This window comes from Cucumis sativus, chromosome 3 (genome assembly GCF_000004075.3).
Source record: "Cucumis sativus cultivar 9930 chromosome 3, Cucumber_9930_V3, whole genome shotgun sequence".
In the NCBI taxonomy this organism is placed as follows: domain Eukaryota; kingdom Viridiplantae; phylum Streptophyta; class Magnoliopsida; order Cucurbitales; family Cucurbitaceae; genus Cucumis; species Cucumis sativus.
The window spans coordinates 39,369,382-39,397,347 of NC_026657.2; the positions used below are offsets into that span (position 1 = coordinate 39,369,382).

At 28.9% G+C, this 27,966-nt stretch overlaps 3 protein-coding genes across 7 annotated transcripts; 1 reads left to right on the top strand and 2 right to left on the bottom strand.

Moving 5' to 3' along the window:
- Positions 1 to 1,311: 1,311 nt before the first annotated feature.
- On the bottom strand, positions 1,312 to 6,157 carry LOC101202826 (phosphoglycerate mutase-like protein 1). 2 transcript variants are annotated; one of them, XM_004136197.3, is made up of 10 exons: positions 5,765 to 6,157; positions 5,442 to 5,503; positions 5,063 to 5,170; positions 4,709 to 4,788; positions 3,898 to 4,060; positions 3,101 to 3,175; positions 2,896 to 2,984; positions 2,299 to 2,418; positions 2,145 to 2,189; positions 1,312 to 1,816 (listed from the first exon to the last, which is right to left on the bottom strand). In XM_004136197.3, exons 1-10 carry the CDS (start codon positions 5,934 to 5,936, stop codon positions 1,687 to 1,689), a joined length of 1,044 nt encoding a protein of 347 aa, XP_004136245.2. In that variant the 5' UTR covers positions 5,937 to 6,157; the 3' UTR covers positions 1,312 to 1,686. The 2 variants fall into 2 exon arrangements, with proteins under 2 accessions (XP_004136245.2, XP_031737631.1); XM_031881771.1 differs by having other exon boundaries at positions 5,931 to 6,144.
- A 1,358-nt stretch (positions 6,158 to 7,515) lies between these two features.
- LOC101203298 (phosphoglycerate mutase-like protein 1) lies at positions 7,516 to 11,857 on the bottom strand. 4 transcript variants are annotated; one of them, XM_011654298.2, is made up of 10 exons: positions 11,625 to 11,857; positions 11,210 to 11,271; positions 10,983 to 11,090; positions 10,830 to 10,909; positions 10,232 to 10,394; positions 9,449 to 9,523; positions 9,237 to 9,316; positions 8,556 to 8,675; positions 8,130 to 8,177; positions 7,516 to 8,038 (listed from the first exon to the last, which is right to left on the bottom strand). In XM_011654298.2, the coding sequence occupies exons 2-10, from the start codon at positions 11,267 to 11,269 to the stop codon at positions 7,813 to 7,815; spliced, it is 960 nt and encodes a 319-aa protein (XP_011652600.1). In that variant the 5' UTR covers positions 11,270 to 11,271; positions 11,625 to 11,857; the 3' UTR covers positions 7,516 to 7,812. The 4 variants fall into 4 exon arrangements, with proteins under 4 accessions (XP_011652600.1, XP_011652599.1, XP_004136247.1 ...); XM_011654297.2 differs by having other exon boundaries at positions 9,237 to 9,325; positions 11,625 to 11,854; XM_004136199.3 differs by having other exon boundaries at positions 8,130 to 8,174; positions 9,237 to 9,325; positions 11,625 to 11,848.
- Positions 11,858 to 25,173: 13,316 nt separating this feature from the next.
- Positions 25,174 to 27,905, top strand: LOC101222621 (transcription factor bHLH93). The gene is made up of 4 exons (XM_004136194.3): positions 25,174 to 25,820; positions 26,388 to 26,552; positions 26,656 to 26,823; positions 27,519 to 27,905. The coding sequence occupies exons 1-4, from the start codon at positions 25,263 to 25,265 to the stop codon at positions 27,603 to 27,605; spliced, it is 978 nt and encodes a 325-aa protein (XP_004136242.1). The 5' UTR covers positions 25,174 to 25,262; the 3' UTR covers positions 27,606 to 27,905.
- Positions 27,906 to 27,966: the final 61 nt, after the last annotated feature.

Here is a 27,966-nt window from a genome sequence, read left to right on the forward strand (position 1 = left end):
ATAATCATAAATTTATTCAAAATAGAAATCTATCATTTATAGTTGAGGTTGTAAATATTAGTCTATTATTAATTAATTACGATAATTTATCAATTATTAAGTTTATTATTATCGACAGAAAATCTCACATATCAAAAACACCTTATATGGGTTGGGATTTTATTGAAAAATGAATAATAAAAAGGATATTTTTCAAATTCTATTTGGCCAAAATTTCTACCCATTGATGGAATCTAATTCTTTTAAAAAATATTTTCAAAAAATTTATCATTTAATATAATTTTGATAGTTTAAATTTGAGTAGTCAAATATCAAAAATAAATATTTTATATTTGGTACAAACCAAATAACCAAAGATGATAGAAAAGAAAATTATATAAAAAAAAGATAGAAACGGAGGGCAAACGAAAACTTTTTTAAAAAATTGCAGAAAAGAAAAAAAGTCGATGAAAAAAAAAACTCGTACAAAAGGAAGAGAAGAAAAAGAGAAAGAACACTCGGAAGACAAAAAAATGACAAACCTGAAATATTTTAAAAAACGGCTAGTTTATGTGACTTCTTCGAAAACATTTTGCCAATATTTATGAAAATTAATGTATATTATTTTAGGTTACTTTTTGTGGTTTTATCAAAAATAAAAAAAAAATGAAAAAACCAAACAAAAACTTTTTCATCGTTTTTAATGGACAAATTTCCTCACCTTTAACTATTTAAAAGAAATATATATTTATTTTTGTTACTATTTTTCCAATAAAATATGAAATTTTTCTTTACTTACGTGATATATTTAACGGTTCTATCGTACATTTGTGTGAGACAGGTAGACAATATTCTACAAGAATTTATCATGTTCCTCATAAAAGTGTATTGGATAAAAGATTATTCACGTCATTTCCAGAAACATTGGTTCTATTCCATTGCAAGACCTTTGCTTTCTCACTCATTATTCGTACAACCATTATTGACTTCATTTCCATTCATAACTTTGCCTTACTTTATTCATTTTATTCCATTCCAACGTGACAATAATGTAATAGATAACATTCCTCTAATCAAAGAAATAAAAAAAAAATTAAATTAATAACTCACTTTCCTTGCTTTCAAACTAAGTTGTAAATGTTAGTGATATGTATCATATATATTCATAATCAGATAATAGATTATTATATCCTTACAATATATATCAATCATAGACTACAATTTTACAATATTTAATATGTATTGCCTCTTTAAGATTCGAGGCTAGAATCTCCATTACCCTTTGATCAGTGTAGGCTAGAGCAAGTGCATCGGACTCTTAAAGTATGATGGTGATTACAATGAATCCAATTTTAACCATTAATTACGGCTATCACCATACTTCGATGTTATTTTACAATTTTTACTTGAATATTCGAATAGAAAAAGATCTTATTATTATCATGTAAGAATGGTATAAAAGGTGGGTGCAATCCAACTAATGGATGAGATACAGACAAAAACATGTACCTCTAAACCATTTTGTATGAAGAGGCCTTAACAATCTCCATAGACAAGTAATCTCCCAAATGATGTGAGTAAAAGAAATTCATGAATATTGAATTACGAGAAACTTTGTTATAGCAACAAAGCTCTCCTGAGGGAGAATGAAAAAAAATGATTAGAAGTCTTTGTTTCTAGAAATGATACCATGCGATATCTTCTTCTTCAAGCCATGTCTTGATCATTTGAAACTCCCTTCTCCGGATGCATGTCAGCTGCAACATCACTAGGAAGATCAACTCCTTTCGGTACTCCGCCTGGAAAATTGGTCGCTGAGGATTCTGACCCAATCATGCTACAAATGATGAACCAAATAGATGAAGTCTAGACATATTAGTACTCTAAGAAGCACTGATACGGATACAACACGAAACAGATATGATAACATGTCATTTTTAAAAAATTAACTTGATGTACTTCACCTTCAAAATTTATTATTATTGTAATATATGCATCGTTATTGTCTACCTAACAGTACATATCTAACATATTTGTTCTAACGAGTGTTTGGTATGGACATGTCCAATAGTATTCAATGCAAACACTGAGCAAATTAAAGTGCGTGTGCTTCTTATTTAATACTTGAAAGAAAGAAAGGCCATTTGAGGAATGTGCTTGCTTACCTCCTATCAACAAGAACGAAGGAACGTAGCTCACAATTGGCAAAACTGCGTAAAAAAGGTGAATCTCCTTCGATGAGAACAACAAAAAGACCAAATTTCAAGCATTAAAATCAAAAAAAGTTACCATTTATAGGAATAAGAGAGTAATGCTTACTGTTTGCAAATTTCATCCTTTATAGATGGATGACAATCACTTCCAAATGCACTCAATGCATGAAATAAGAATCCGCTGTGGCTAACAATTGCAATCTCCTTCTCCTTACGGGTCCAGAGCCTGGTCCGAGTAGACAACCAAAAGATCATACAGTGATGAAGAAGCTATAAATGTTGAATTACCCAACCAAAAGATCATACACAATAATCACTTTGTTTCATAGATTATAATGCATGTAATATGATATACAATAACCTAAGTGATGAAGTTGTAAAACACCTCACATAAGGTACTTGAATATATATTCTAGTTCATACCACTAAAATAGAAAACGGAAACAGAGAGATGATGAAAAAAATTGTATTCACTATTCAGTATCATGTTTACTATTGATTTCCATTTTTACATAAAACTGACTGGAAAAGGGAAATATCACAAACATCTGAAAATGTCCCATTGTGAGCAATACTTGACAGAAGTATAATCTTTATTTTTTCTATGATTGGTGATCTTAGTTTCAAAGTAACATTGGCTCCAATAGGAGAATTTTAAAAGAGCTAGCTCACAGACATAGAGATAAATGAAACAGACATTTACCATTTAAGAAATTCCATTCCCCTTTCTGCAACTTCAGCGTTGGTTTCTCTGATGTCTGGCTGCCACAGGATATCTTCATCGTTCTCAATCTAGAAAAAGTAGGGATGCTAGTTTAATAAATTTAAATTCAATTCTACAAATAGAGATGAAAAATAATGACAAGAGAAAGAAACATAATCCAGCAATATAGAGAAAGGCAACTTGCCAGTGAAAAATCAATAGCAGGGAAAAAAGACCGGTACTCGTTAATACTTCGCCTCTTGTCACATGGATGAACACCCTGTAAAATGGACATAATCCTTTGTTATGTATGTATGAAAATTAATGGGAAAACGTCCATAAAAATCAAAAGGCATCCATAATCAGCCCAAAACATGAGGTCAACCAAAAGAAAAAGATGCTCCAATCTAAAAGAATAAAATGAGACCTAAAGATGAACTAAAATTTTTTTTTTAGCATTATTAAAACTGAAAAAAGAACATGTGAAGAAAATTGCAAGAATATTTTATTCAATGGTAGTCAGTAAAACGAAAAATAACTCAAATAAGCAACCTTTCAAATTCTTAGTCAACTAACATTCCTCTCAAATTAATATAGCAATGTGATAAAATTTATCAACCAAATTCAAAGCAAAAATTTGAGTTCAATTCTTAGTCAACTAATTCCTCGCTAAAAATTAGATATTTACATGTCAAGAAAAATAATTCGAGAGAATTCTTAAGTTTAATCTTCAGCTCACGTCCTTCACTTTAATTATTATCCATATGTGAGAGTTTATAGAGTTTAAGGCATGTATAAAATCCAAGAAGTTTCACTCAATATGAATGCCTAATGTTACTTCACCACTTACATTTGACATTTCCATTAGAGAGGAAAAAGCATAGTACTTGTGAACATTTAAAACTCAAGAAGTTTCATTACAGGAAAGAAGTCGCAAACTATCACTCATAATGAAGACGAAGAAATCTTTTGAGAAGTTAAACTTGGTTTTATAGAATATACCAAATGTTCCCGACAAAGCTCTACTGCCAAAAATGGCGGGCAATTCAAACTTGAAATTGCAGGGCGGTTGCAATCTCCTGCATTTGCTATCATTAATGGAGGAACATTTATACCATCCGAGTAACCTTCACCACCGAATGTTCCAACTGCGGTTTCCATAGTCCTACGTGCAACCATAACAGATATTTGATTAGCAGGGTGAAATTCAAGCATTGTGGTGAAGAAAAGAAAGAAAATTTTAGAAAGACACAAGGAAAATCACCCAGAGGGATAAATAAGCATAAAACTACTATATTATAAGATTTATGCTAATTGACAACTTGCAATTTAAGAGGGAAAAAATATTAAACACAATCTGTCAAACTGCACATAAACATTCAAAATTAAGTTCTAAATATTTAAACAAACATATATAGAACATTAAAAGGATTGAGCTTGCCTAATAGCTGAACAACGACGGATAAAATCTGAGCAAATTATCTGAGGTTCACAACGAGAATAAGGGAAAAGATCTTTGGACATACTGATATCCGACAACCTCATAAAGAGGTCAGGCAAATAATAACAAGTCACTGTATCAATCCCAATTTGCATCATTTAGAATTGGCAAAGGCTTGTTATGCTTTGCCTCACACATTTTGGGTATGATTCAAATTCACACCATTTACTATGAGTTAGTTCTCATCCAGAAACTGTAATTCTAGACGTCCCAATCATTAGTTAAAATTTTACATGTAGGGAAAATCCGTCCACTCCATCTATATCTAAGCATGTTTCTTAAAAAATAACATCGGTTTCTAAGAAAAGATACCTGAACAATGGGGATGTGATGACTAACTCAATTCTCTTAGAAAGTCCACATGATTGTACATGTTTCCGCAAATTGTCAACCTGAAAAAAACTCATGATCAATCAGTTCACTGGATTTCAGAAAACCAATTACGACTTCGTTTTTGTTCAAGATGATAAGCAATGCAACTAGCCATACGTAACATTTTAGAATCTTAATCAATCATGCTAACAGAGTAAAATACGATCAGCTCGCTCACATTCCAACCTATTATTTCCTACGTAAAGATTCAATTTGAAACCGCAGGTTCACATTCTATAATCGAATAGTACTGGAGACTCAGAAAAAATGTAGTGTAGATAAATAAGGGCTTACCTGTTTCCATCCTAATGAAGTAAGTTGAGCATCAAAATAATCAAAAGATAGATATTCGTTCACGTCCTTTTCTCCTGCCACATTATGAAATCCCTGGGCATGCCTCACCTGTAAATTTAATTTTAACAAGGTTCAAATGCTTGAAAATTACAACTACTAGATTCTATATTCTCTTTTGGGTTCAACATCACATTTGGCTATGAGGCTTGACTAACATATTTAATGGTTTCATTTCAAAATAATTAGCAATAAGAGAAATAGTTTATCTGAGTGTGAGTCCCTTTAGTTTTATCAAACCAACAAAATACGACAATAATAATCATTGAACTTAAATTCACATCGAAAGAAGAATGCAAGAGAGAGAGAAATTGTTACGTACCAAATGAACAGTTTTAGTACGGTGCGATGGATACAAACCTAGACCCGCTGAACCGTCCATATCTGTAGATTAGAATAATTGCAAGTAAACAAACGAAGCTTCTAGACAACGAAAAACACTTGTAGATGCCAAAACTATCAAATTAAGCAAATCAAAATCGACCAGAACGACAACTAAATTCAACACAAAAAGTTTCGAACAGTCGCAACGATGAATCTCCGAAACAAACAAACACATTTCATTTCACAGTCCAAATAAATCAAAATACAACAGATCAATAACAAACAGGCACGGTCAATGAAAGAGAATGTGGATTGATGTACCAGAAGAGGGAGAAAAAGAGCAAAGAACAGAGGAAGAAGAAGATCGCGAAGAGGCTCTCGGAGAAGAAGGAAGCGAAGAGAGTCGTGTAGGGATAGCAAATTGGTTTGACACGTTACTAAAAAGGGAAAAACGAAATAAACAATGAGGAAATATAATAATATTCACCGCCATGGCAGAGGCAACCGAAACAGAGTCGTTAAAGGCCGCACGCGGAAAGGAGCGCGTGAATAGATAGAGAATCTAAATTTGGGATTGGAATATGAGAGCTTTGAAAAATGGCGAATGGACGCCATGGAATTGGCGGCGGCGGCTGCTGATTGCTCCATGCGAAGGGGCGGATATTGAACCATTGGTCGAGCGCCACGAGCCAGTCGTCTTAACCAAACTTGCTCACATGTACCATTTTTTTGTCTTCTTCGGTCACCGGAGGATTCGTATGCGAATATTCGAACATGAGAGTCAAAGACTGCGAACCGCTTTTGTGTTGACACCTGTTTGGAATATTTATAGTTTGGGCTTTGCTAGGCCCAATAATCATGTGGGCTAATTTACCACGTGTGCATTTTAGCCTCGGAATTGTCCAAATATTTTCTTTTCCAAATCATAATTAGGGATACTTGCAAATACAGCTATTAAATTTAAAATAATTTAGCATATAGCAATATTTAAGAAAATTGCAAATATACCAAAATTTGTCAAATTCCATCGATCATATGAGTTTATCAGCAATAGTTTTGCTATATTTGCAATTTTTTTTAATGTTGTTATATCCTTAATTATTATTCATCAAATGGTCAATCTATTACAATTATCCATAATAAAAATATGCAATTTTAGAAACATACAAAATATTTTTTAAAAATCGTAAATATAGCAAAATCTACTTCTATAGCTAATATATTTTCGTCTTACTAGATAAGTCAATATTTACAACATGTTTATACTTCTATCATTGATATACTTTCGACAGATTTTGCTATAGTTTTGAAAAAAATAATATCTAAAAAAATTACAAGTATAGTTTTGGTACAATTGCTATATTTATTAATCGATAAACTTTGAAAACTAAGTCTAAATTTTGTCATATCTATAAATTTTTTTGCATCATGTTGTATATAGTTTTGAGACAAATTGCTATATTTACAAAGTAACCGCTTATGTTAGTTCCAAAAATTTTGGTACAATTGCACCACGAGTTCAAATTTATGTGCTATTTTTCCTAAAACTGCTATTAAAGTTATGAGTAATAGTAATAAATGACCATTTTAGAAATAATAATTAAGGATATAGCAACATTTTTTAAAAATTGCAAATATAGCAAAATTATCACTAATAGACTTGTATCTCATATGATCTATAGACCAATTTTTATAACATGATCTATCAGTGATAGACTCTATCATTGATAGAATTTGACAAATTTTGCTATATTGTAATTTTTAAAAATATTGTTATATACTTAATTATTTTAAATTTAATTGTTAAATTTGCAACTATCCCTAAAGTCATTTCCACTAATTGCTTCAGCCCATTTTGATCAATTATTATATAGCAAAATGGTATCACAAAACCACAAGTCGAAAAAAAAATTATAGTACTACTGGAGTACCACACTCATTTATTGCTTAATACGTCATCAAAAAATTTATTGATTTAAGCATGATCTATAGAACTCATAATTCTTAAATATTTCTTTTGTGGCAATTAACCAACGATGGAATTCAGTAAAGTAGTAGAGAATGTGTTCGGGTGGAAAACTTCATGTATATTGAAAGACAAATTATACCGAACAAACGATGGAATGCAGTATAGTAGTAGAGAGTGTGCTCGGGTGGAAAACTTCATGTATATTGAAAGACAAATTATACCGAACATAAAGCGATGTTCGTACTATTATATCAAGTTAGGTGTAAAAGTTGCTTGCAAAGCAACTGATGGATGAGATACAGACACAAGCATTTACCTCAAAATCCAACTGCAGGAAGAGGCCTTTAACAATAGCAATGCTCCCAAATGAATTTGGTAAGAAATTCAATGGACGTTTCAGTTATGAGAAACATTGTTGGAGTATCAAAGCTCCCAGCGAGGAAAACACAAATATAATTAGAAGCCTTTGTTTCTCAATATGATGCCATGTAGTATCTTCCTCAAGCCACATCTTCATTTGTAACTCCCTTCTCGGATGCTTTTCAGCTGCAACATCACTGGGAAGATCGAGCCGGTTAGACACTTGTCTCGAGAAATTGGTCGTCGAGGATTCTGATCCCTTCGTGCTGCAAAAGATGAACCAGATAGATGTAGTCGAGACACATGGATATCGGAACGAAGGAAAGACATATATTTGTGGAATGTGCTTACCCTTACCTCCAATCAACAAGAACAAACGAACGAAGCTCACAGTTGGCGAACCTGCTTGGAAAAAAATGAATCTCCTTCAATGAGAATAATAAAAGAATCAAGAGATTAAATGCCCGTGATGTTGTTGTTAATCTCCAGTTAACATCAATTATTCTTTTTTGTCATTAAATTTTGTAAAAATATCTAATAGGGACATGAACTTTCAGTTTTGTATAGACATAATCTAGTCTTAAAAAGATGAATAGTCCAATAAAAAATCAAATTATGATTTTTTCAATTTTGTTTTCAGTAGCAAATGATGGATAGTCAATCCAATGAACTAAAGTTACAATTCAGCCTTTTTTCTCCTCCAGGTGCTGAAAACTGAAAACAATTGAAGTTCAGTATCCAAAGACAACAATCTTTTTTATCTACAGTCAAAGTAAAGCTTACTGTTTGCAGATTTCATCCTCTATAGAACGATGGCAGTCATCTCCAAATACGCTCAATACATGAAATAAGAATCCACAGTGGCTGACAACTGCAATCTCCTTCTCCTTCCGGGTCCAGAGCCTGGCCGGAGTAAAAACACCAAAAGATAGCGAAATGAAGAAGCTACTATCAATTATCAATATGCTAAATTACCCAAAAGATAGAAAGTGAAGAAACAGAATAATCGTTTTTGTCACAGATAATGCATGTAATAACAATACATTCAAGCAGCAAAAACCTACAGGAAGCAGAAACAAGCGCCACATAAGCTACTTGGGTCACAGCAGTTGTCGACGTTAGAAAATTGTAAAAAGACATTGCAAGTATTTCATGACTTATTCAAGGAAATCGAAAATTGAAGATTATTCATTGCTTTCATCTCAAAAAATAGGTGCAGTTGTGCAGATAACATGGTCAAGAGAACTTGACCGCGCGCACAAGAGAACCTGCAATGGTCATTGCAATCATCATGGCTTCCCCTGGATAGAACAGGAAGTTCGTATAGAATCTTGGAAGGGCGAGGGTGGTCACTCAAACGTGTTGAGAATAATCCCAGAAAGATTGAACAAAATCAAACAGACATCCAATGGCAGCGAAAAGTAAAACCAAAAGAACCTAGAGAAAAATGAAGTAGACATTTACCATTTAAGAAACATCAGTCCCCTATCTGCAACTTCGCCGTTGGTCTCTCCTATGTCTGATGTCCACAGGATATCTTCATCCTGTTCAATCTAGAAAAAGTAAACCATTTTTCTTTAATAAAAGTAAGTTCAATTCTAAAAATAGAGATAAAAAATAGCCACAAAGAAAGTCTAACATAATTCAGCAACATGGATAAAAAGAGTGCAACTTGCCATTGAAAAATCAATTGCAGGGAAAAGAGACCGACACTCGCTAATACTTCGCCTCTTGTCACAAGGATTTACTCCCTGTACAAAGAATATAATGATTTGTCATAATTCTTTCATTGTGAAAAGACATCAACCTTTCATTGATAAACGAAAAAATATCGGCCCAACAAACAGAATCAAATTAAAACAAAAAAAAGGAGCATATTTTTAAGTAACTAAAAAGTAATTACGAACATATTTTTAAGCTCCCAAAGCCAAAAAACCAAACATGGCAAGAAAATCTATTTTAGTGATAGTCAGTAAAACAAAAGGTTCTCAAATACGAAGCACAATTAAAATAACTAGCATCATCTCTTTTTGGTTTACATCCTTGTCCAATTAACGTACACCATGAGAAAATTTATAGAGCTTAACCATATGAGAACCAGCTACGGGGCAAAGATTAGTTACTCCATATTAAAGAAACGTTTGATTCCACACTAAAATTTGATATTTGCATGAAAAGGAAAATAATTCCAGAGCCTCCTCTAAGTTCATTCATCAGCTTCCGTCTTTTTCTCTAATTATTGGCAAAATGTAAGATTTATAGAGGTAAAGCGATTTATCAACTCCAAGAATTTTCACTCAATATAAATGGAAAATGTTGCTTCCCAACAAAACATTTGATTTTGCATCAGAGAGAAAACACTATGAAATTCGTGAACATTTAAAATACAAATCTACGTTTGACTGCAGCAAAAGAAGTCGCGTAACTAGAGAAGATGGAATTGAATTTGTAAAATATACCAAATGTTCCCGACAAAGCTCAACTGCCAAAAATGGTGGGCAATTCAAACTTGAAATTGCAGGGCAGTTGCTGTCTCCTGCATTCTGAACCATTAGTGGAGGAACATGCATATCATCCGAGTAAACTTCACCACCAAATGCTCCAACCGCTGTTTGCATAGTCCTACGTGCAACCAGACAGATCTTTGATCAGTAGGAGGGAAAACATGAGATTTTAGCATATAATATGAAAATGTCGTCCACAACGTAAAGAGACAGGGCTCAATTATCCAGAGGGAGAAATAAGCATAAAGAAAAAAATTATATATACAAAAGATTCATGCTAGTTGACAACTAGGAATTTAAGAAGAATTTTTTAACACATTCTCTCAAAATACGTAAAACACATATTAGCAAGGCTTGTTATGCTTTGCCTCATAGTCATACATTTTGGAAATTGTTCAACCATATGTCAAGAGTAAAATTTAACAAATAAAAAGTTTTGATAGACAATTCTCATGCGGAACCTCAAACTCCAGAACCATTAGTCCAAAGATTTTACATGTAGGAAAGGTGTATCCACATTCCAGCCCATAACTTCGTTTCTAAGAAGAGATACCTGAACAAGGGAGATGTAACGACTAACTCAATTCTCTTAGAAAGTCCACATGATCGTACATGTCTCCGCAGATTGCCAACCTGTTTCAATTCCCAGGAAAAGAAATAAATAAGTGATTCTGGAAAAATTAGAATAAAAACAAGAAGGGCTTACCTGCTTCCATCCTAAAGAAGTAAGTTGAGCGTCAAAACAATCAAAAGATTGATATTTGTTCGCCTCCTTGTCCCCTGCCGCATTATAAAGTCCCTGGGCATGCCTCACCTGTAAATTTAATTACAATAAGATTCAAATACAACCAGTAGATTCAAACCAATACAAAAATTATAATAATAACCATTCAACTTAAATTTACATCAAGAGAATAATATTTTGTTACACACCAGATGAACAGTTTTAGTACGATGCGATGAATACAAACTTCGACCCGCGGTAGCGTCCATATCTGAAGATCAGAATAATTGCAAATAAAAAAAGTGAAAACCAGCCAGCTTTGGACAAAACAACTGTAGAAGATAACAATAACGAATAAATATTTCCACGCTACGAGCTAAAGCATAATATTGATCATTCAAGGCCTCGCTCCTTGGAACGAAAAATCATAATCGACCAGAACAACAACAATAACGATAATGATAACGATAACGAATTAATACTTTACAATCGCAACGATCCATTTCAATAACTATCAAAAAAAAAAGAATCACGGATAAAAAAAAAAAAAAAAAGAATAGAACAATGTACATCCGATCAATGAAACCGAATAAAAATGGATGAGAGAAGGTTGGATTGATATACCTGAAAAGCGGGAAAAAGAGAAAACAATAGAGAAGGAGGTAGGTAGCGATGATGAGGCTGGAGGAGGAGGCGAAGAGAGCCGTGTTGTAATAGCAAATGGCTTTGAAACGTTTCTAAAAAGGGAGAAACAGAGCAAATGCTAATGATATATAACGATATACGTCGACGTAGGAGAGGCAACCGAAAGAGAGTCGTGAACGGTCGGACGCGGAAAAGAGCGCGTAGAATGAGCCCTTCCAATGGAACCCAAACGAGAAAGGTTCTAAAATTGGCATTGGGGTTTAGGGAAAGTTGGCTTTTATTTTATTACCAAATAGGTACACATTTATACAACAACCATAACAAATAAGAAATTTTCATACAATAAATAACCAAAGAACATTATTTTAAAGGATAACATAAAACCACGAGTATTTCTTCCACCTGAGTTTGGATTGTAAATGTTAAACTGAAAATATGTAAGGGATTTGATCAATAGAGAGAACATACTGAACATCCAAAGTACCTTTAAGAACATGATATCTAATAAAATGAACATCAATTTCAACGTGTTTAGTGTGCGCATGAAAAACTCGGTTCGTGGCTAGAGCACTTGCACTCTATTATCACATATAACAGGTTTTTGTGAACATCTAATTCAAAAAGTAATTGTCTCAACCATACGACTTTAGAGGCAACAAGAACAAAAGCCCGATAATCAGACTCTGTGTTGCAACGACTGTTTGTTTCTTGGAGGACCACGAGACCACATTATTACCAAGAAAAACTAAGTTGCACTCACAAACCTCTAAATTCAACCCTTTACAAAACTACTAGTTGAATGAGACACATTTTGCTAATCACAAACCTTTAAATTACTTCTTCGTTAATGTTGGAATTGTAAATTAAAAGAAAAAAACTTAGAGACAAACTTTTGGAGGCAAGGGCCAAAGTGAGCCAGACAAACTATGTTCGTACTGATAATAAAAAATACAAACTATTTATACTTTATAACCAAAAACCATAAATGGCAAAAACTCATTACACTTGTTTTACCATAAAGTGTAAATAGTTTATTCGTTTTGTTGTTTTTGTTCTATGGAACCTAAATAGTAAAATGTTTGTCAATTTTTTTTATTTTTGAAAAATCTCTATTTTCCTTCGTATAAATAATTTCAATTTTAATCTTTTTTAACAACGATTTTAGAGCCTGTTTGGATTATCTATGAAAAAAATATTTTTCAACAATACATTTTCTTGGGCTATATACATAACACTTCTTTTTATAATTAAATATATACATAATTTTTGTCAAATTTTGGTTTTAATTGTTTTCCTTAAAATCAATTACTTTTCAATCTAATTTTTCTTAAATGCATTTTGAAAAGTTATCAAACACGTTAAATGTTTTTAAATAGTTCTTTTTTAAAAAATTTAAACACTTTAAAATATAATTCAAATATAGCTTAATTTTTTAATTAAATTTAAATTTAGATTTTTATTTTAGTTTTTATTTTTCAGTTTTAAATTGGAATTTTTGTTTTTTTGTTATGGATAGCAAAATATTCAAACTATTTACAAAGTATAGCAAAATGCTTAAATAAACTATAGAAAGTTTGATGGATTTGGCTATTTTTAAATGTTGAAAATCAAGATTTTACAAGTATGTAAACAATAATTTTATTATTTTTATTAAAGATAATTACAATTAGAAACAACTTTACGAATAATAATTAAATATATAACGATATTTAAAAGAATTTGTAAATATAACAAAATCTATTGTTAACATACTCTTATGGTTTATTAGTGATAGACAAATATTTACATTATAATCTATCAGTGATAAATTCTCATCACGGATAGACTTTGACAAATTTTATTACATCTGCAATTTTTAAGAATTTGTAAATATAACAAAATCTATTGTTAACAGACTCTTATGGTTTATTAGTGATAGACAAATATTTACATTATAATCTATCAGTGATAAATTCTCATCACGGATAGACTTTGACAAATTTTATTACATCTGCAATTTTTTTAAATGTTATTATATACTTAATTATTTTGAATCTAATTTCTATATTTACCACTATATATTCAGTTTGTTATTATTATCTATTGAACTCATCTTTTTATTTTAAAATTTTATAATATTATTTATGAAAATGAGTATTATTTTACTTTTATTTTAAAATTCCCACCTTGAAAGACACAACTCAACCCACTAACTCTCACATTATTCACATTCATAAAAATAAACTTATAAACACATTTATATGAGTTTTAATCATATCTTCCATCTAATTTCCTCCAAAATTTATCTTGAGAGCCAATAAAATTTCACCACCTTACTCTAAGTCATACATTATTATTTAGCCACAATAATAGTAACAATAAATAACACCAAGTTGATGCAAAAAGTCTTAGATGCTATACAATTACAAAATCTCAGTGCCCAAATTGGATTTCATATATACAATATATGAAAATATTTAGAATAAAAGAAATAATTAAATTGTACTTTTGGCTAAAAAATATTTGTTAAATTTTATTCATGATCTCGTTCAATACTAGAGCAAGTTGAAAACCCAAATCTTCATTTACTAATATCAAAACACCCATTTCCGAAATGTATAAGTTAAATAATCTTCAAGGTATATATAAGTTTAAAGCCAATCATCCACAACCACCAATAAAACACTCGTCGAAACGTTAAGGATTAATAATCTTTTTTAGAAATTAAATGGATTTGGTGATTAAAAGAAATTTTACATTTGATGTTCGTCCGAAAATTTTTGAAAGAATGTATGATGTTCGTTTTGAAAGAAAAAAAGACAAACGTTAAAAGATATAATTTTTATTAGAATACATTAGTTTTAAAACTGACATTACATTGTATCTATATACATAATATTAGTGTTAAATATGAATATTTATTAAGCTATTAAAGAATACAAACTATTGAAAAAAATATGGAAGGTGTTATTAGTTCCTTTATTTAAAAAAGAATAGTAAAATGATAAAAAGTTTTTCGAGTGTTATTTTGTTATATTTAAAAATATTTACAACGATTTTGTTATTTTAAATCATTTTCTCTCTTAAAGATATTAAAAGTTATGAAAAAAGAAAATCAATGGTTGTCTTTAAAAATGAGTTTATGCGATCAAAATGAATATATATTATAAAACAATGTTTGTTATCGAGTTTAAAGTTAGAGACTTCCATTCTTTAATAGTTTTAATATTTTAGTTGTTTTCTTTTTTAAATTTCTAACTAAACTACAAATCCACTAAATTAGATTTATATAGAACTAATTAACATGTAGAATATCTATTTGTGATTAAAAAGTTGTATTAACATTAATTAAAGATCATTGCATTAACATAATCAACCAAATCCAACTATTAGGCATTTCCATTATTCATCATTTTATCGAAGCTTTAATTTAACTTAAAAATCAAAAACATTTTTGGAGAAAGACCAAAAGTTAGATTCACTTGCAATTAGACTCCCAAGTAACCATTGAATTTGACCCATCATTTTCCAAATATTAAAATTTACCAATTACATTATTATTCTTATTACAATCATTATTAATTTTAATGTTTTATTATTATTTATTATTATTTGAATCACACAAGACATTTTCAAAAGATTATGGACAGATTGTCAATTTATTGGATTACCATTTAATTAATCCATATTTTCTTTGGATTCAGAATACCAATCTCTCTGCTTGTTGGCCTTTTTCTCTCAATATTAATCATGAAAATATTTGTTATATTTTCAATCCATTTTCAATGATTTAATTTAATTTTAATTTTGTAGTTTATGTAAGTTGAGTTAAGGTTTTGTCTTATACGAGAGTTATGGTTATATTATAAATTGAACTATGATCATGGAGTAGTTGTCATATACAAATTTGAAGATCTAAGTATGAGATTTTATTGAATTTAGCATATTTGGTTTAAGGGTTGGAATAAAACAAAATTGACTTATTTTTTGTTGACTTGTATAGTCCACTTTCCAAACAATTTTGAATGAGACAAATTATTACTAATTTTATCATATATATATATAATTTAATCTATGTTTGATGGAGCTTTTCAATGATTGACAGAATTAGGTATAATCAGGCTTATGTATTTAAATTAAAGCAAAAAATAGTGTTTTGGTTACTAGATTTTAATTTAGATTTCATAAGTTATGTAATTATTTTTAGCTTTTAATTAATTTTGAGTTTTGTATTGATATTTTATGCTTTTATCTTAAGTTTTATGTTAATATTCACTTTGGTGTTTGGTGTTAACGCTAATTTAAGTTTATTGATTTAAAATAATTATAAAGTAAACTTTTTCTAAAATTAATTTTCATAACAACCATACTGAAAACAAACCATTAAATCAAAATGTGAATGTATTTAGACAAAAGATTAAGAAATTGGATTATAGTTTAAATCAATGTTTATAAATCATAAAACTTATGGTAGTTTTCAAAATATTAGTCAACCATAAATGTTTGTTAATTTATCTATGAATGTGTTTTATGTTAAATAAAAATGGTTCAATTCTTACTTTGCAATGCTACATTGTTTTTTTTTTTCTTTTAATAAAATAGTTGAGTTTGTAACCTTGTATTTATATATTTCTAAAAAAAACCATATCTATTTAGTATAATTTTGCATTTTAAGTTTTAAATTACAAATTTTGCCTACAATAATAATAACAACATAAAAATGTTGTAAAAAAAACTAAAAGTTGCCGAACTAAAAATTTAAGGGTAATTATTTTTAAAAGAATTGTTGAAAATATTTATAAACGCACTAAAATGTTATTATCTATTGTAAATATGGAGTAAATATTTTTTTTCTAAATTTGTAAATAATTTGACTCATCTTGCCATATTTGAAAACGTTTTAAATATTAACCTTACTTTCTCTTAATTTTTTACTATGTTTTGCTTTTTTTTTGTTTAAGTTGAAATTTTATCCAAATTTTAAAAACTACTCTAAAAAAAACTTAATGTGGTTTTGTTTTACAACATTGGTAAAAAAAATGCTTGCAAGCTTTTTCAAAAGTTAAAAAGATTATTAAATAGAGTGTGAAATATAAAAGTTTAATATATTTTATTGATATTTTAATTTGTTTTACTATAATCATCAAGTTTAAGGATTTAGTGTCACGGATGTATTTTTAGGTTTGATGACTTATATGGGGTTAGTAAATTGAATAATGTGTTTTTCCCACATTATATTTTGACTATAGAAAAAAAGAGAGATCATGGACATGAGTAATTATTATTATTTAATATGCATCATAGTTGGCCATAAACCCACAAGCATAAATTATTCATTCTTGAAAGAAAAAGAAAAAAAGAAGAAGAAAATTTTACAAAATATTTATATTTCATGTAAAAATGAACGGATTTTTATCTTTAAATAAGTCTTTAATTATGATAAAAACACAATGTAAGTATTGAATGTAAATAGGGTTAAAAGCTATAAATTTTGAAATCCAAAAAGATCAAAATTAATTAGAATCAAATTGTTTCCAAACAGTTTTCAATTAGACTATTCTCATTACTAATTAATACTACATTACGATCTCATTTGTACGTTGTATTGAAAGTTTTTTCAACTTTTTTTGAATGGTTAGTAGTGGGGATTAGATTTACATTGTAGGTTTCGAAAAAAGGCAATAATTAAAAATGAAAAGCATGTAGGTATGTATGTATGTTTGGGGAGGGGAACTAATAAGAAAGAGCATTGAATTTGGTCACGGGCGACACATCCCAAGATAGCCTTTCTCTTCCATATCCCCTCTCTCTCTCCTCCACAACAACCCTGACGAGATGGACTCACCAGTACTCTATAAATAAATTTGGTTTTGGCTTTGGGTGGGTGGGGGGGTCGGGGACTGTAGTGTAGGTGTGCGGGCGGTTGGAGTTTAGTGGTCGAAGTCATCGGGAGGGTGAGGGTGGTGGGAATAAGACAACAAAAGTCCCACTAAATAACGAAAATTGTAATAGCGGTTTTGGAGGTTGGGTGGAATTACCAGAAACCGGATTTTGGTGGATATTGATATTGTGTGCGGAGACGGGTAGCTGGTTTTTCCCCACGGGCAGACAACAGAATTAAATCGCTTTATGTCGGGTGGTGAGATCATAACAAACAAACAAAAACCAACCCCGGTTTTCTCCCTCACCGGGCTGCCCCCTCCCACCTCTTCTATTTTCCTACCACTTCCCTCCAACGCAATTTATTCATTTCTTTTTTATATTTTTACTCTTTAAATTTATAATAATACATCGATTTAATTTGTATTGGATTTTTAAATTTAGCTTAAAAATGTATTAGAAATATTCTTTTTGTTTCATTCTTAAAAAATAATTGTATGATATCTAAAATTATTTGAGAAATTTTCTAAACATATTTTTGAAAACTTTATGATCAACTTGGTCTAATCTTATGAATCTAGGAAGTAAAAATGTGCATCTTTAAAACTCGGATCAACACACTATTTTAAAAAATTTGAGATTAAAATGATAATTTGCTCTACATGATTTAAAAGTATTGTGTGTTAATTGGAGAAAATCATCTCAAATATAATGCAATAAATTTATTTTTTAGTAGTTTTGTTTTATAGGGTGTATCTATTCATATAACTTTGAATAAATTTTTAAGAAATATTTATTCCTTTTTCATCCATCAAATTCGAATATTTTTTTTTCACAACTTAAAATTATAAAAAGGAATAAAAAAAATTAGTAATTAATCTGTTTTTTTTAATGTACTATGAGTATTTTGACTCACTATGCCATAATTAAAAACAATAATTTTAAAAAAATCATTTTAATTTTTCATTATCTTTTTTAAAATGTGAAAAATAAATAAATGGTGTTAAATTTCCTTTAATATATTGTAGGCTAGCCAGGGTGTCAATACTATTAATAATTGACGTTTGTTTGTTTATTTTATACTTACAGCTCTCTAGTTTTCCAGATGTTAGTTTTAAATAAAAATAAAATCTTCCAGATGTTAAGAGTTTAATTTAAAAACAAATTATTAAATTGAATTGAATTGAATTTTGTTACTAAATTAATGAACTATTGTGTACTTTATATTAATTAATGTATATTAGAGAATAAGATTTTGCTACAATTGCGGTACCCTTCACATATTATTCCTCAATATTGCACATTATTTGAATATCCAACTTGCTTATTTGGTAACACCAACTTGCTTCTCTTAAAAAACAACAACAATAATAAAAACTCAACTTGCTTGAGCAAAACTACAAAACTTAGTTAAATTAAATTAAACAAGTAAAAAAAATAATAATATGAATTGTCCTTTAAAGTATTAATTAAGTTAATAATGCTTAAATGACATAGAATTTATATTATCGATTTTTGAGATTAATAATTAGGTTGATAACTCTTTGAAGTTAAATTTTATTTTCTTTAATCTATTGCTTAAATAATATGATTAAATTTGTAGCCAAATTCAAAAACCAAAATAACTTTTTGTCAAACCATTTATTGAAAATGTAGACAACAAATGAAAGTAATATCGTTAATTGCTTAATTTCAAAAACTGAAACAAACGACAAAATAATGAATATAGTATAAATGGTTTGTTTTTACGCACACATATATGCATGTACGTATATGTATGTATAGTGTTTTCTCTCTATATATTTTTTCAGTTTCCTCAATAATTTTATCCCATTGTTCAAGTAAGCTTTGTACTTTTCCTATCTTGAAAAGTCCACAAAAATTATTGAGATAGCCTTTCTAAAAGTGTGTATAATTTAAAATAGTCTTATCATAAAAAAGGTTGATATATTGAAATGCTTTAAATTCGATATGTGACGCTATGAGTAATTCAGTATAGGGAGATTCACTATTCTTTGACGTAACTAATATGTTGTTGGTAAACGTAACAATAGATACCGATTCAATTAAATAATTAAATTTGAGAGAAAATAAGCAACAACAACATGATTTATATATTATAATTACAATAAATTAAATCAATAGTTTTTTTAATTCATTGAGATTATATTTCAATAATGATTATATTTTATTGAGCAAATATATTTTTTTAAAAAAATTAAAATTTGACATTAAACAGAAAAATAAGTTTGATTTAGGATGTATGATTTAAAATACTGCTATTTTTATTTAAAAAAAATAGGAAAGTTGTTTTTCATAATTATTTAATACAATATGCAATTGAATAAATTGCAATAAACTATTTATTTGTTTATTCAACATGATAGATCTAGTATTCGAGTTTGAAAATTAAAAGGTTATTAGAATAATCACAATTCGTAAGCAATTTGGTTTGAATCATCATATTGTTTCTGTACTAGAAAAAATATTTATTAGAAACATTGACAACTTTTTATTATCATTATTATTTAGTTTTCGAAAATTACTATTTTCTCATAACATATATCCAATACTTGCTTCTCTCTTAAATTATTAGCCCTTTCAAATTTCAAAATTATATATTTAAAACAATTTTTTCTTTTAACTTTTTAAATTAAAGAAAAAAAAAATTAAACTCCAAGACAATTTAATTCCTATATTTTAGGTTATTATATTCGAGTTATAACAAATAGAGTTTAAGATTATTTTAGTTGAGTTTTAATGATCATGTCGGACTATAAGGAGTCGTTTGATCCTCATTACAAAGGACTGGAGTGAGCTATTTGTTTGCACCAAGACTTATCACAATCCTAAGATTATGATTATTCTATTTTTTTCCCTTATTTCTCTATTTACTTTTTCAAACATAGATTATAAAACTCAAACTATGATAATCTACATTCTAAATACATAATATAATAATTCATAAACTATTATAACTTTCGAACTATGATAATTCACTTCACGTCACAAGACTCAAACATTCCCGAAATAATAGAAAATATATGAGGATGAGAGGACTATTCTAGTAAAGTAATTAGTAACACAATCCCTACATAGTTGTTAGGTTCAAGTTTCAAGGCATTATTGACCTTATTTATTTATTTGTATGATTATAAATATTAAATCTAGTGGTGAGGTTTAAATGAATAAAAATAAGAAAGGAATAATGAAGAATTTGGGAAGAGGAATTTTGGGTGGATCTCAAGTGTGTTGGGGTGACGTGTGAGCTCCATGTTTTTCTTTTTATTATTTTAATTCACTTTATGTCTCCGCCCTTTGTTTTCTCTTTTTATTCCTTCAAATATCATTTCTCAATTCAATAGTTAGTTTCTATCACTTCACTATCAAGTTTTTTAATTTAATATTTACTATCCCTTTATTTGAATTTTTTAAATGATATCAAACTAATTTCCTAGATTAAATTTAAATTTTATTAATAGTAAAAAAACTAAAATTAGATAATACCTGAGTTAAGTTGATGTGTATATTATTTTAGTTTGAGGTTATACTGTTATGCATGCTTAAAGATAACAGTATCTACTGTAGTAAAAAAATAAAAAATCATGAATATAGAATAGTAAAAACGGTAGCAAATGAAGTTCTTAAAATATTGTTGACTATAGTTAATTTAAGATTACATAATAGTATTTATCGTGATAAGAAAATGATTATTATAGTGTGTTGGATGGTTTTTACTCAAAACAATCTCTTTCTCCAATTGCATTTATGCCCCGTCAATACTTTGATTGTTATTAAACATTTCGGTCTAAATAATTTCAAGATAATTAATTTGATTTTAGGTAAGTGAGCATTAACCATCAAACTAATCAATATAATGGTTAAAAAAATTTCATGCATGTTACTATTTGTATCTATCACGATATAATTTGAATCTATTTTAATATTACGATCAATTGTAGATAGATTGTGATGTTTATATTTATTATTTAATATATTAGTTATCGATTATTAAAAACAAAAGTGCTCACAAATCAAATATAAAGTTGTTGAATTCTAAAACTAAAAGTTTGAATGATCATCAATATTGTTAAACTTGAAGAAAGCAATAAAAATGTTTGAATCACTTTCGTTAGGTTTTTTTGTCAATATATAGCTATGATGATATTATGGTTACAACACACGTCAATATGTTAGTGTAATCTTTTAACCTAAAAGGGACTTAGAAAATATATAGAATAATAATTCATTATGCTTTATTGTAATAATCAACTCGATAAAATCAAATCAATATTTTCATTAATAATAATAATTATCATTATTCACTTCTATGAATATCTCAATCAATTGCCTTTTTAAGAAAAAATAAAAATAAAAAACCCATCAAATCTATTATATATCTAAAGTCATTTACGGATTTTTTTAAGGGACATTTTTATAAATATATAATTAATTATCAAACCCTTCTTACATGTAAACTTATTATACTTTTACTTTTAAATTATTTCTATATTAATCCTTAAATTTTATTTAAAGCATTTTATTTTATGAATGATATTTTTTTATTTGTTTAAAGAGCAATAAAAAATACAAACTATTTACGTTTGGAATAGTGGTAAATTTAGTCATTAAATTCAAAATAATTAAATATATAACAACATTTTTAAAAAATTACAAATATAACAAAATTTGTCAAATTCTATCGATGATAGAAGTCTATCAACGATAGACCATGTTGAAAATATTGATCTATTATACGATACAAGTCTTATGAGTGATAGTTTTGCTATATTTGCAATTTTTTTAAATGTTGTTATATTCTTAATTATTATTCATAAAATAGCGATCAATTACAATTACATTTTACATTTTATGGAAAAATACAACGTTGAAGACAAAAACTCATTAAACTTGATTTTACAATAAAATGTAAATAGTTTGTCGATTTTGTTATCTTTTACAATTCACCTTTTAAATACAGCAAAATTTACCAAAATATTAGCAAAATTTTCAGATAGATCGATAACTTTCACAAGTGTCTATTAGTGATATTGATACATTGATCATAACTAAATAGATATTAGTAGAAGTTTATTTGTATCTACCAATAACGATCGTTTTGATAAAATCTGCAATTTTGTTATATTTTATAATATTTATCAATACTTATGTTATTTACCGTAATTTTATAATCCTAAAACTTAAAAAATAGAGGAAAAGAGATGGATGTTCTTTAAAAAGAGATGATAATTTAAAATCAAGAAAATAAAGAACAAAAGTAAAATTATAATCTTAGAAAATTAAAGTTCAAAATTTATAGAATAAGGTTTTGATCATATGATATTAATTGATCCGTGTGCTATTTAACTCGTAGCCTTTTTAGGATGTGATGTAAGATAGAACAATTTTAATTAAATGGCCTACCTAATTATTAGATTTTTCTTAATAATTGAGATTGTAAAGGACGTGTATGAAATAATTATAATTATTTTCATTTTTAGTGATTGTGAAATTATTTTTGATATATTCATAATGATAATCATGATGTTATTTCTTATAAATTTCCCTATATGGCTATGCTCACATGAACTCTCCAAGCCCTCCATTAGTCAAATCATCTCACTATACAATATTCATTGTGTCTCTCAATCGAAATTTTGAATCCCTAACGACCTTTTTTACTTCTGAAAATCAAATATGCGTCGTGGAATTGAAATATATACATGTATATAAAAAGAAAGATAGAAAGAAATTCAAACAAAAAAGTTATATTGCGTTATTGTGTTTTAACAATTTCTTTATGATCTGAGGAAGTGGTGATATGCAAAATAAAAATAAAAGGAAGTCGATCTAACATCAAAGTCAAAGATATCTCACGTGAAGTTATAATATCGTATTTAAAAGAACAATAACCTAAATCCTTATTTTCTGATCTAGTTTAGCCCTAGACTTACTTAAGAGTTTAAAATGTTAACTTTTTCATCGTCTTTTACCTTGTTATGGACTATTTTGGACCAAATGACATAAACGATAATGGGAGAGAAGTTATTACAATAAGATCGACGTGGACTCAGCTCAAAAGAGAACGTTTTGTATAAGATATGACTTTGATGGAATAAAACAAAGGTCGAGTCGATGACATCCTACTTGGCCTTACACTCAAGTAATTGAGAGTGACTCGAATTCTTGAAAATTTAAATGTAGCTCGAGAATTCTAAAAAAAAAAAGAACATATGTGTGACAAGTACTATTAACGTAAACTTTCTCATCTTACAAACATAACAGAATCTACATACATCAATAATAAATTCTTATGACTTATCCGTAATAGATTAATATTTATAATATAAAATTAATATATATTAATAATTTAAATCTAATTGATATATTGATAACGATCACGTCCGGAAATAGTTAATATTATGGTGAAAAGAAAAGAAAAGAAAAAATCACATCCATTTTGATTGACGAGTGAGGTAATGAAAGAGCTTGCACCCAAAGGTAACATTAAAATTAAAATTTGAAAGCGCGTTATCATTTAATTTGGCTTCTTCCTAAAAGTTTAACACAACATGTATTGGTAGATATAATTATGACCCCACCATTTAATTAAAATTATTGCGTATTCAAATTAACTACTAACAATATTGGCTTAAGAAGAAACCTAGATTTTTAATTAATTAATAAGTAATGACAAACACCTAACCACTTTTTAATTTAATTTGGTCTCTTAATTAACTTATTTTAATTTAATAAACTATGTAATTAATTAGGGCATTATGGTAAGTGGGTTATATTATTATTATTGGTGTATACAAATAATAGATTCTACTGTTAGTTTCTTGACACGTGTATACATTTCCAAAATTACATAAAAAAAATGCTAATAAACTTCTATCTCTTTAAAACAAAAATGGTGAATGACTTGATCTAGTGTATTTTGCTTTCTGCCTTGTCCTTGGGACTCCGTTGAGTCTAAGTCGACTCTTGGTGTTGGTCTGTGTTTAGGGTTGTTTTCTTTAGGCGTTTTCTATGTATCTTGTTTTCTATAATTTAATCAACTGTAGAGTTCTTTTGCTGTTGTATAATATATATTGCATTTTTTAAAAAAATATTGGTCTCGAAACAATGAGAATAATTTTGTTAATTGTTTGGCATTGGATAACCTTCTAAAATTGAGAGGGTGTAGTATGGAATTACGTTTGTTAATGTAAACAACTTCAAACAGTAATTGATTGAGACCCACATTCTAAATTACGTTTCATATATATATATATATTTATACGGATGTAAGCATATCGTAAAAGTTTAAGAGGGTGTAGTATAACGATAACGTACATGGTCAAGTAGGAAAAAGAAAAGGGTAATTGTACAGTTGGCCTTTTGAGGGCATAGAAAAACAGAGAACCAATTCTGACATGGTCTTCTTTTGTGATGCAACCAAAGTAATTAATTTGGTCAATCTTTTCACCATTTTTATATAAAAATCCCCCACTTTCCTTCTACTCCTTTCCCTCTCTTTGATTGTACAGATTTCGGTGAAAATGACATCAATATCAAGATTCCTCATACTATATACTATATACTGAAAATTTTAATCCCCAATTTCATATAATTAATTTCATACAATCATACATACTGTATAATATAATCTAATTTCCCATCACTCCCCTCTCTGTCTATATATATTCTCCAACTTCACAACATTCATTAATCAAATTGAGAGGGAGAGATAAATTGTTTTCTTTATTGTTAAAAATGGAGCTGAATGAACACTATTTGTTAGAAGAAGTTTTGGGTTTGAGAAGATCAGAAGTAATGAATTGGGAATTAGCAATCGCTACGGAAATGAATGGGTGGAATTTTGATTGTTCTGATTCATTGCCAATGGATCAGCAGCACAATGATCTTGCTTATCTTCTGAATGGGGAAGATCAGTATTTGGGCACGGAGGCGGCGATGGCGGCGGCGGGGAGCACGGGGGATTCGATGTCGTATAGTACGATGGCGGAGACGCCGGGGGGGAGTAGTTTTGAGGTTTATAATATTAGGAGTATGGAAGAGGAGGAACTTGGGATTTTGGAGGATGAGATTCATAATCTTGAAGTTCAAGCTAACAATGATTCTTACTATTGTAAAGTTGAGCCTGTTGTTGTTGATCAATCTCCTGCAAAAATGCTACCTATTTTCAAAACGGGTGGTAGTAAGAAACTTCAGGGGCAGCCTTCCAAGAATCTCATGGCGGAGAGACGGCGGAGGAAGCGACTCAACGATCGCCTCTCTATGCTCAGATCCATTGTCCCCAAAATCAGCAAGGTTTCTTTTTTCTTCTTTTTTGTTATTTAAAACGTTTATTTTTCTATGATTTTTGTGTCAAAATTACCATTTTGTTGTTTTAAAAATACGTTTAAATTTAAGAAAATTCAAAATAACTCAAAATTCAAAATAAAATGATGTGTTGGTAATAATGTAGCTCATTCTTTCTTTAGATTCTTTTGTTTTGGGTTCAAGGACCTCTCCTTTCCAGGGATACCTTTTTTTCTCTTGGCTTTAATCTTTTTTCGCCCCCATTCTTGTATTTTTGTCCGAGAAATGGTTAAAAATGTCAAAATAGATAAATGATTTATATTTCTAAACTATAGCAAAATTTTGAATTCTATGTCACTTATAGAGACGAAAGTAACGTTTTTGTATTTTTAATAATAAAAAAAACAAAAAATTAAAATGATTACTAAAAATGAGGATATTTTAAACACAAAATACAAAATTTAATTAATTTAATTAGTATATTTTTTGGGGGTGTAGTTTAGCCTTTTAGTTTTTAAAATTTTGGTTAATGTTTGTGTTTTCACTGATGATGAATTGTTTTAAAAAACGAAATAGATGGATAGAACTGCGATTCTTGCGGATGCAATTGAGTACGTGAAGGAACTGATGGAGAGAATCCAAATTTTGGAAAAGGAAATTAGTAATTCAAATAAGTTGGGGATTTTGAGATCACATATTGTGAAACCAAATAATGAGTACTTGGTGAGAAATTCAGCTAAGGTAAGTCAAGAATTTAAATTAAATGAATAATTATGATAATGAATTAATAAGTGATTTGATTTGATTGAATGGAATTAGGGTTTTTGATATTTAATTTATACAGTTTAATGTGGAAAGAAGAGAAGAAGAAACAAAGATTGAGATATGTTGTGCAGCAAAGCCAGGGTTATTATTGTCAACAGTAAACACTCTTGAAGCAATGGGACTTGACATTCAACACTGTGTTATTAGCTGTTTCAATGACTTTGCAATTCAAGCTTCTTGTTCTCCGGTATCTTCATACATATATATTCTCACTTTCTTTAAGTTAACCTCGTTTTCTAATATAAATAACTAAAAATAGTAGCTTTCATAATTTAACGGTTGTATTTTAAAAAAATGAAGTTATCGTAAAACATAGCTAGAAAGAAAGTCGGTCAGAGTTGGTTTTTCTGCTCCAACCAACCACAAGTCAATATGAGAATGGTCGAACAGATTCGACGGTCGATTGATTTTGTTAGTTTTTTTTTAAAAAATTAGAATTACCTCACAACCTCCTACACGTCAATCGCGTAAGAGGTTAAATTATTGTTTAACTTTCTACACGACCTACAATTCAAAATGACGGACTTTAGTTCTTTTTAATTTTTAAAAATTAACCAACTTTGGTTCGGTCGTTACGATTTTTGGGGTCCACCAAGTTCATCCCTAAATAGAAGTACACTCGTTAAGAAAAGAAAAAAAACAAAATCTAATTTTTTTTGGCATGACAATTTAATGGATTCCCTAAATAGAGTTTTGGGTAATTAAGAAAAATCTTAAAGGTAGAACCATTTTTTATGTGTCAAAAGTTATTGTAAATAAACTTCACTTAAAAGTTTAGTTTAATCTTGATTACGAGCATAGTTAAATTGACGTATTCCAAAGAAGAAGAAAAAAATTTATGTTTAAACATTAACCTTTGTTTACATGTGTGTGATGAAATAGGGAAATGAGGTTGGAAGAATGGTGAGCACAGAAGAAGTTAAGCAAGCATTATTTGAAAATGCTGGATATGGAGGAAAGTGCTTGTAGAACCAAAATTCAATTTCAAATTGAGGAGGAAAAGAAAACAATCAAATCTCAATGTTTTCAATGAGATTTTGTTTGTTGAATTATTGTTCTTTTTCTTTTTCCAATAATGAATGAATGTGTATGTATTTAATTAAGTCCTTAAAATTAGCAAATTATTGCCTTATTAGGAAATAAATTAGAAGTGGATTTCCATTTGCAAGAATTATTGGTCTTTAGAAAGGAAAGCGGTGACATTGTTTACTATTGCATAAAATATTAGTAATGGATGAGAAATAAAAATGAGAGTTTTATTTATTTATTTATTTTGGCTATAATTTATTTTATTTTGTTTAACTTGGAGACGGGTAGTGTTTGGCTTTCG

Bases quoted from the DNA above. Each gene is read 5' to 3' on its own strand.
- LOC101202826 (XM_004136197.3), bottom strand. From the start codon at position 5,936: ATGGCGGTGAATATTATTATATTTCCTCATTGTTTATTTCGTTTTTCC. The intron at 5,504-5,764 runs GTACATCAATCC...TCTAATCTACAG, and splicing joins CTCTTTTTCTCCCTCTTCTG to ATATGGACGGTTCAGCGGGT. The intron at 4,061-4,708 runs GTATCTTTTCTT...GGTTGCACGTAG, and splicing joins ATCACATCCCCATTGTTCAG to GACTATGGAAACCGCAGTTG.
- LOC101203298 (XM_011654297.2), bottom strand. From the start codon at position 11,269: ATGGACGCTACCGCGGGTCGAAGTTTGTATTCATCGCATCGTACTAAA. The intron at 9,524-10,231 runs GTATATTTTACA...TTCTTTGTACAG, and splicing joins AGCTTTGTCGGGAACATTTG to GGAGTAAATCCTTGTGACAA. The intron at 9,326-9,448 runs GCAAGTTGCACT...TACTTTTTCTAG, and splicing joins CTGCAATTGATTTTTCAATG to ATTGAACAGGATGAAGATAT.
- LOC101222621 (XM_004136194.3), top strand. From the start codon at position 25,263: ATGGAGCTGAATGAACACTATTTGTTAGAAGAAGTTTTGGGTTTGAGA. The intron at 25,821-26,387 runs GTTTCTTTTTTC...AAAACGAAATAG, and splicing joins TTGTCCCCAAAATCAGCAAG to ATGGATAGAACTGCGATTCT. The intron at 26,553-26,655 runs GTAAGTCAAGAA...TAATTTATACAG, and splicing joins TGGTGAGAAATTCAGCTAAG to TTTAATGTGGAAAGAAGAGA.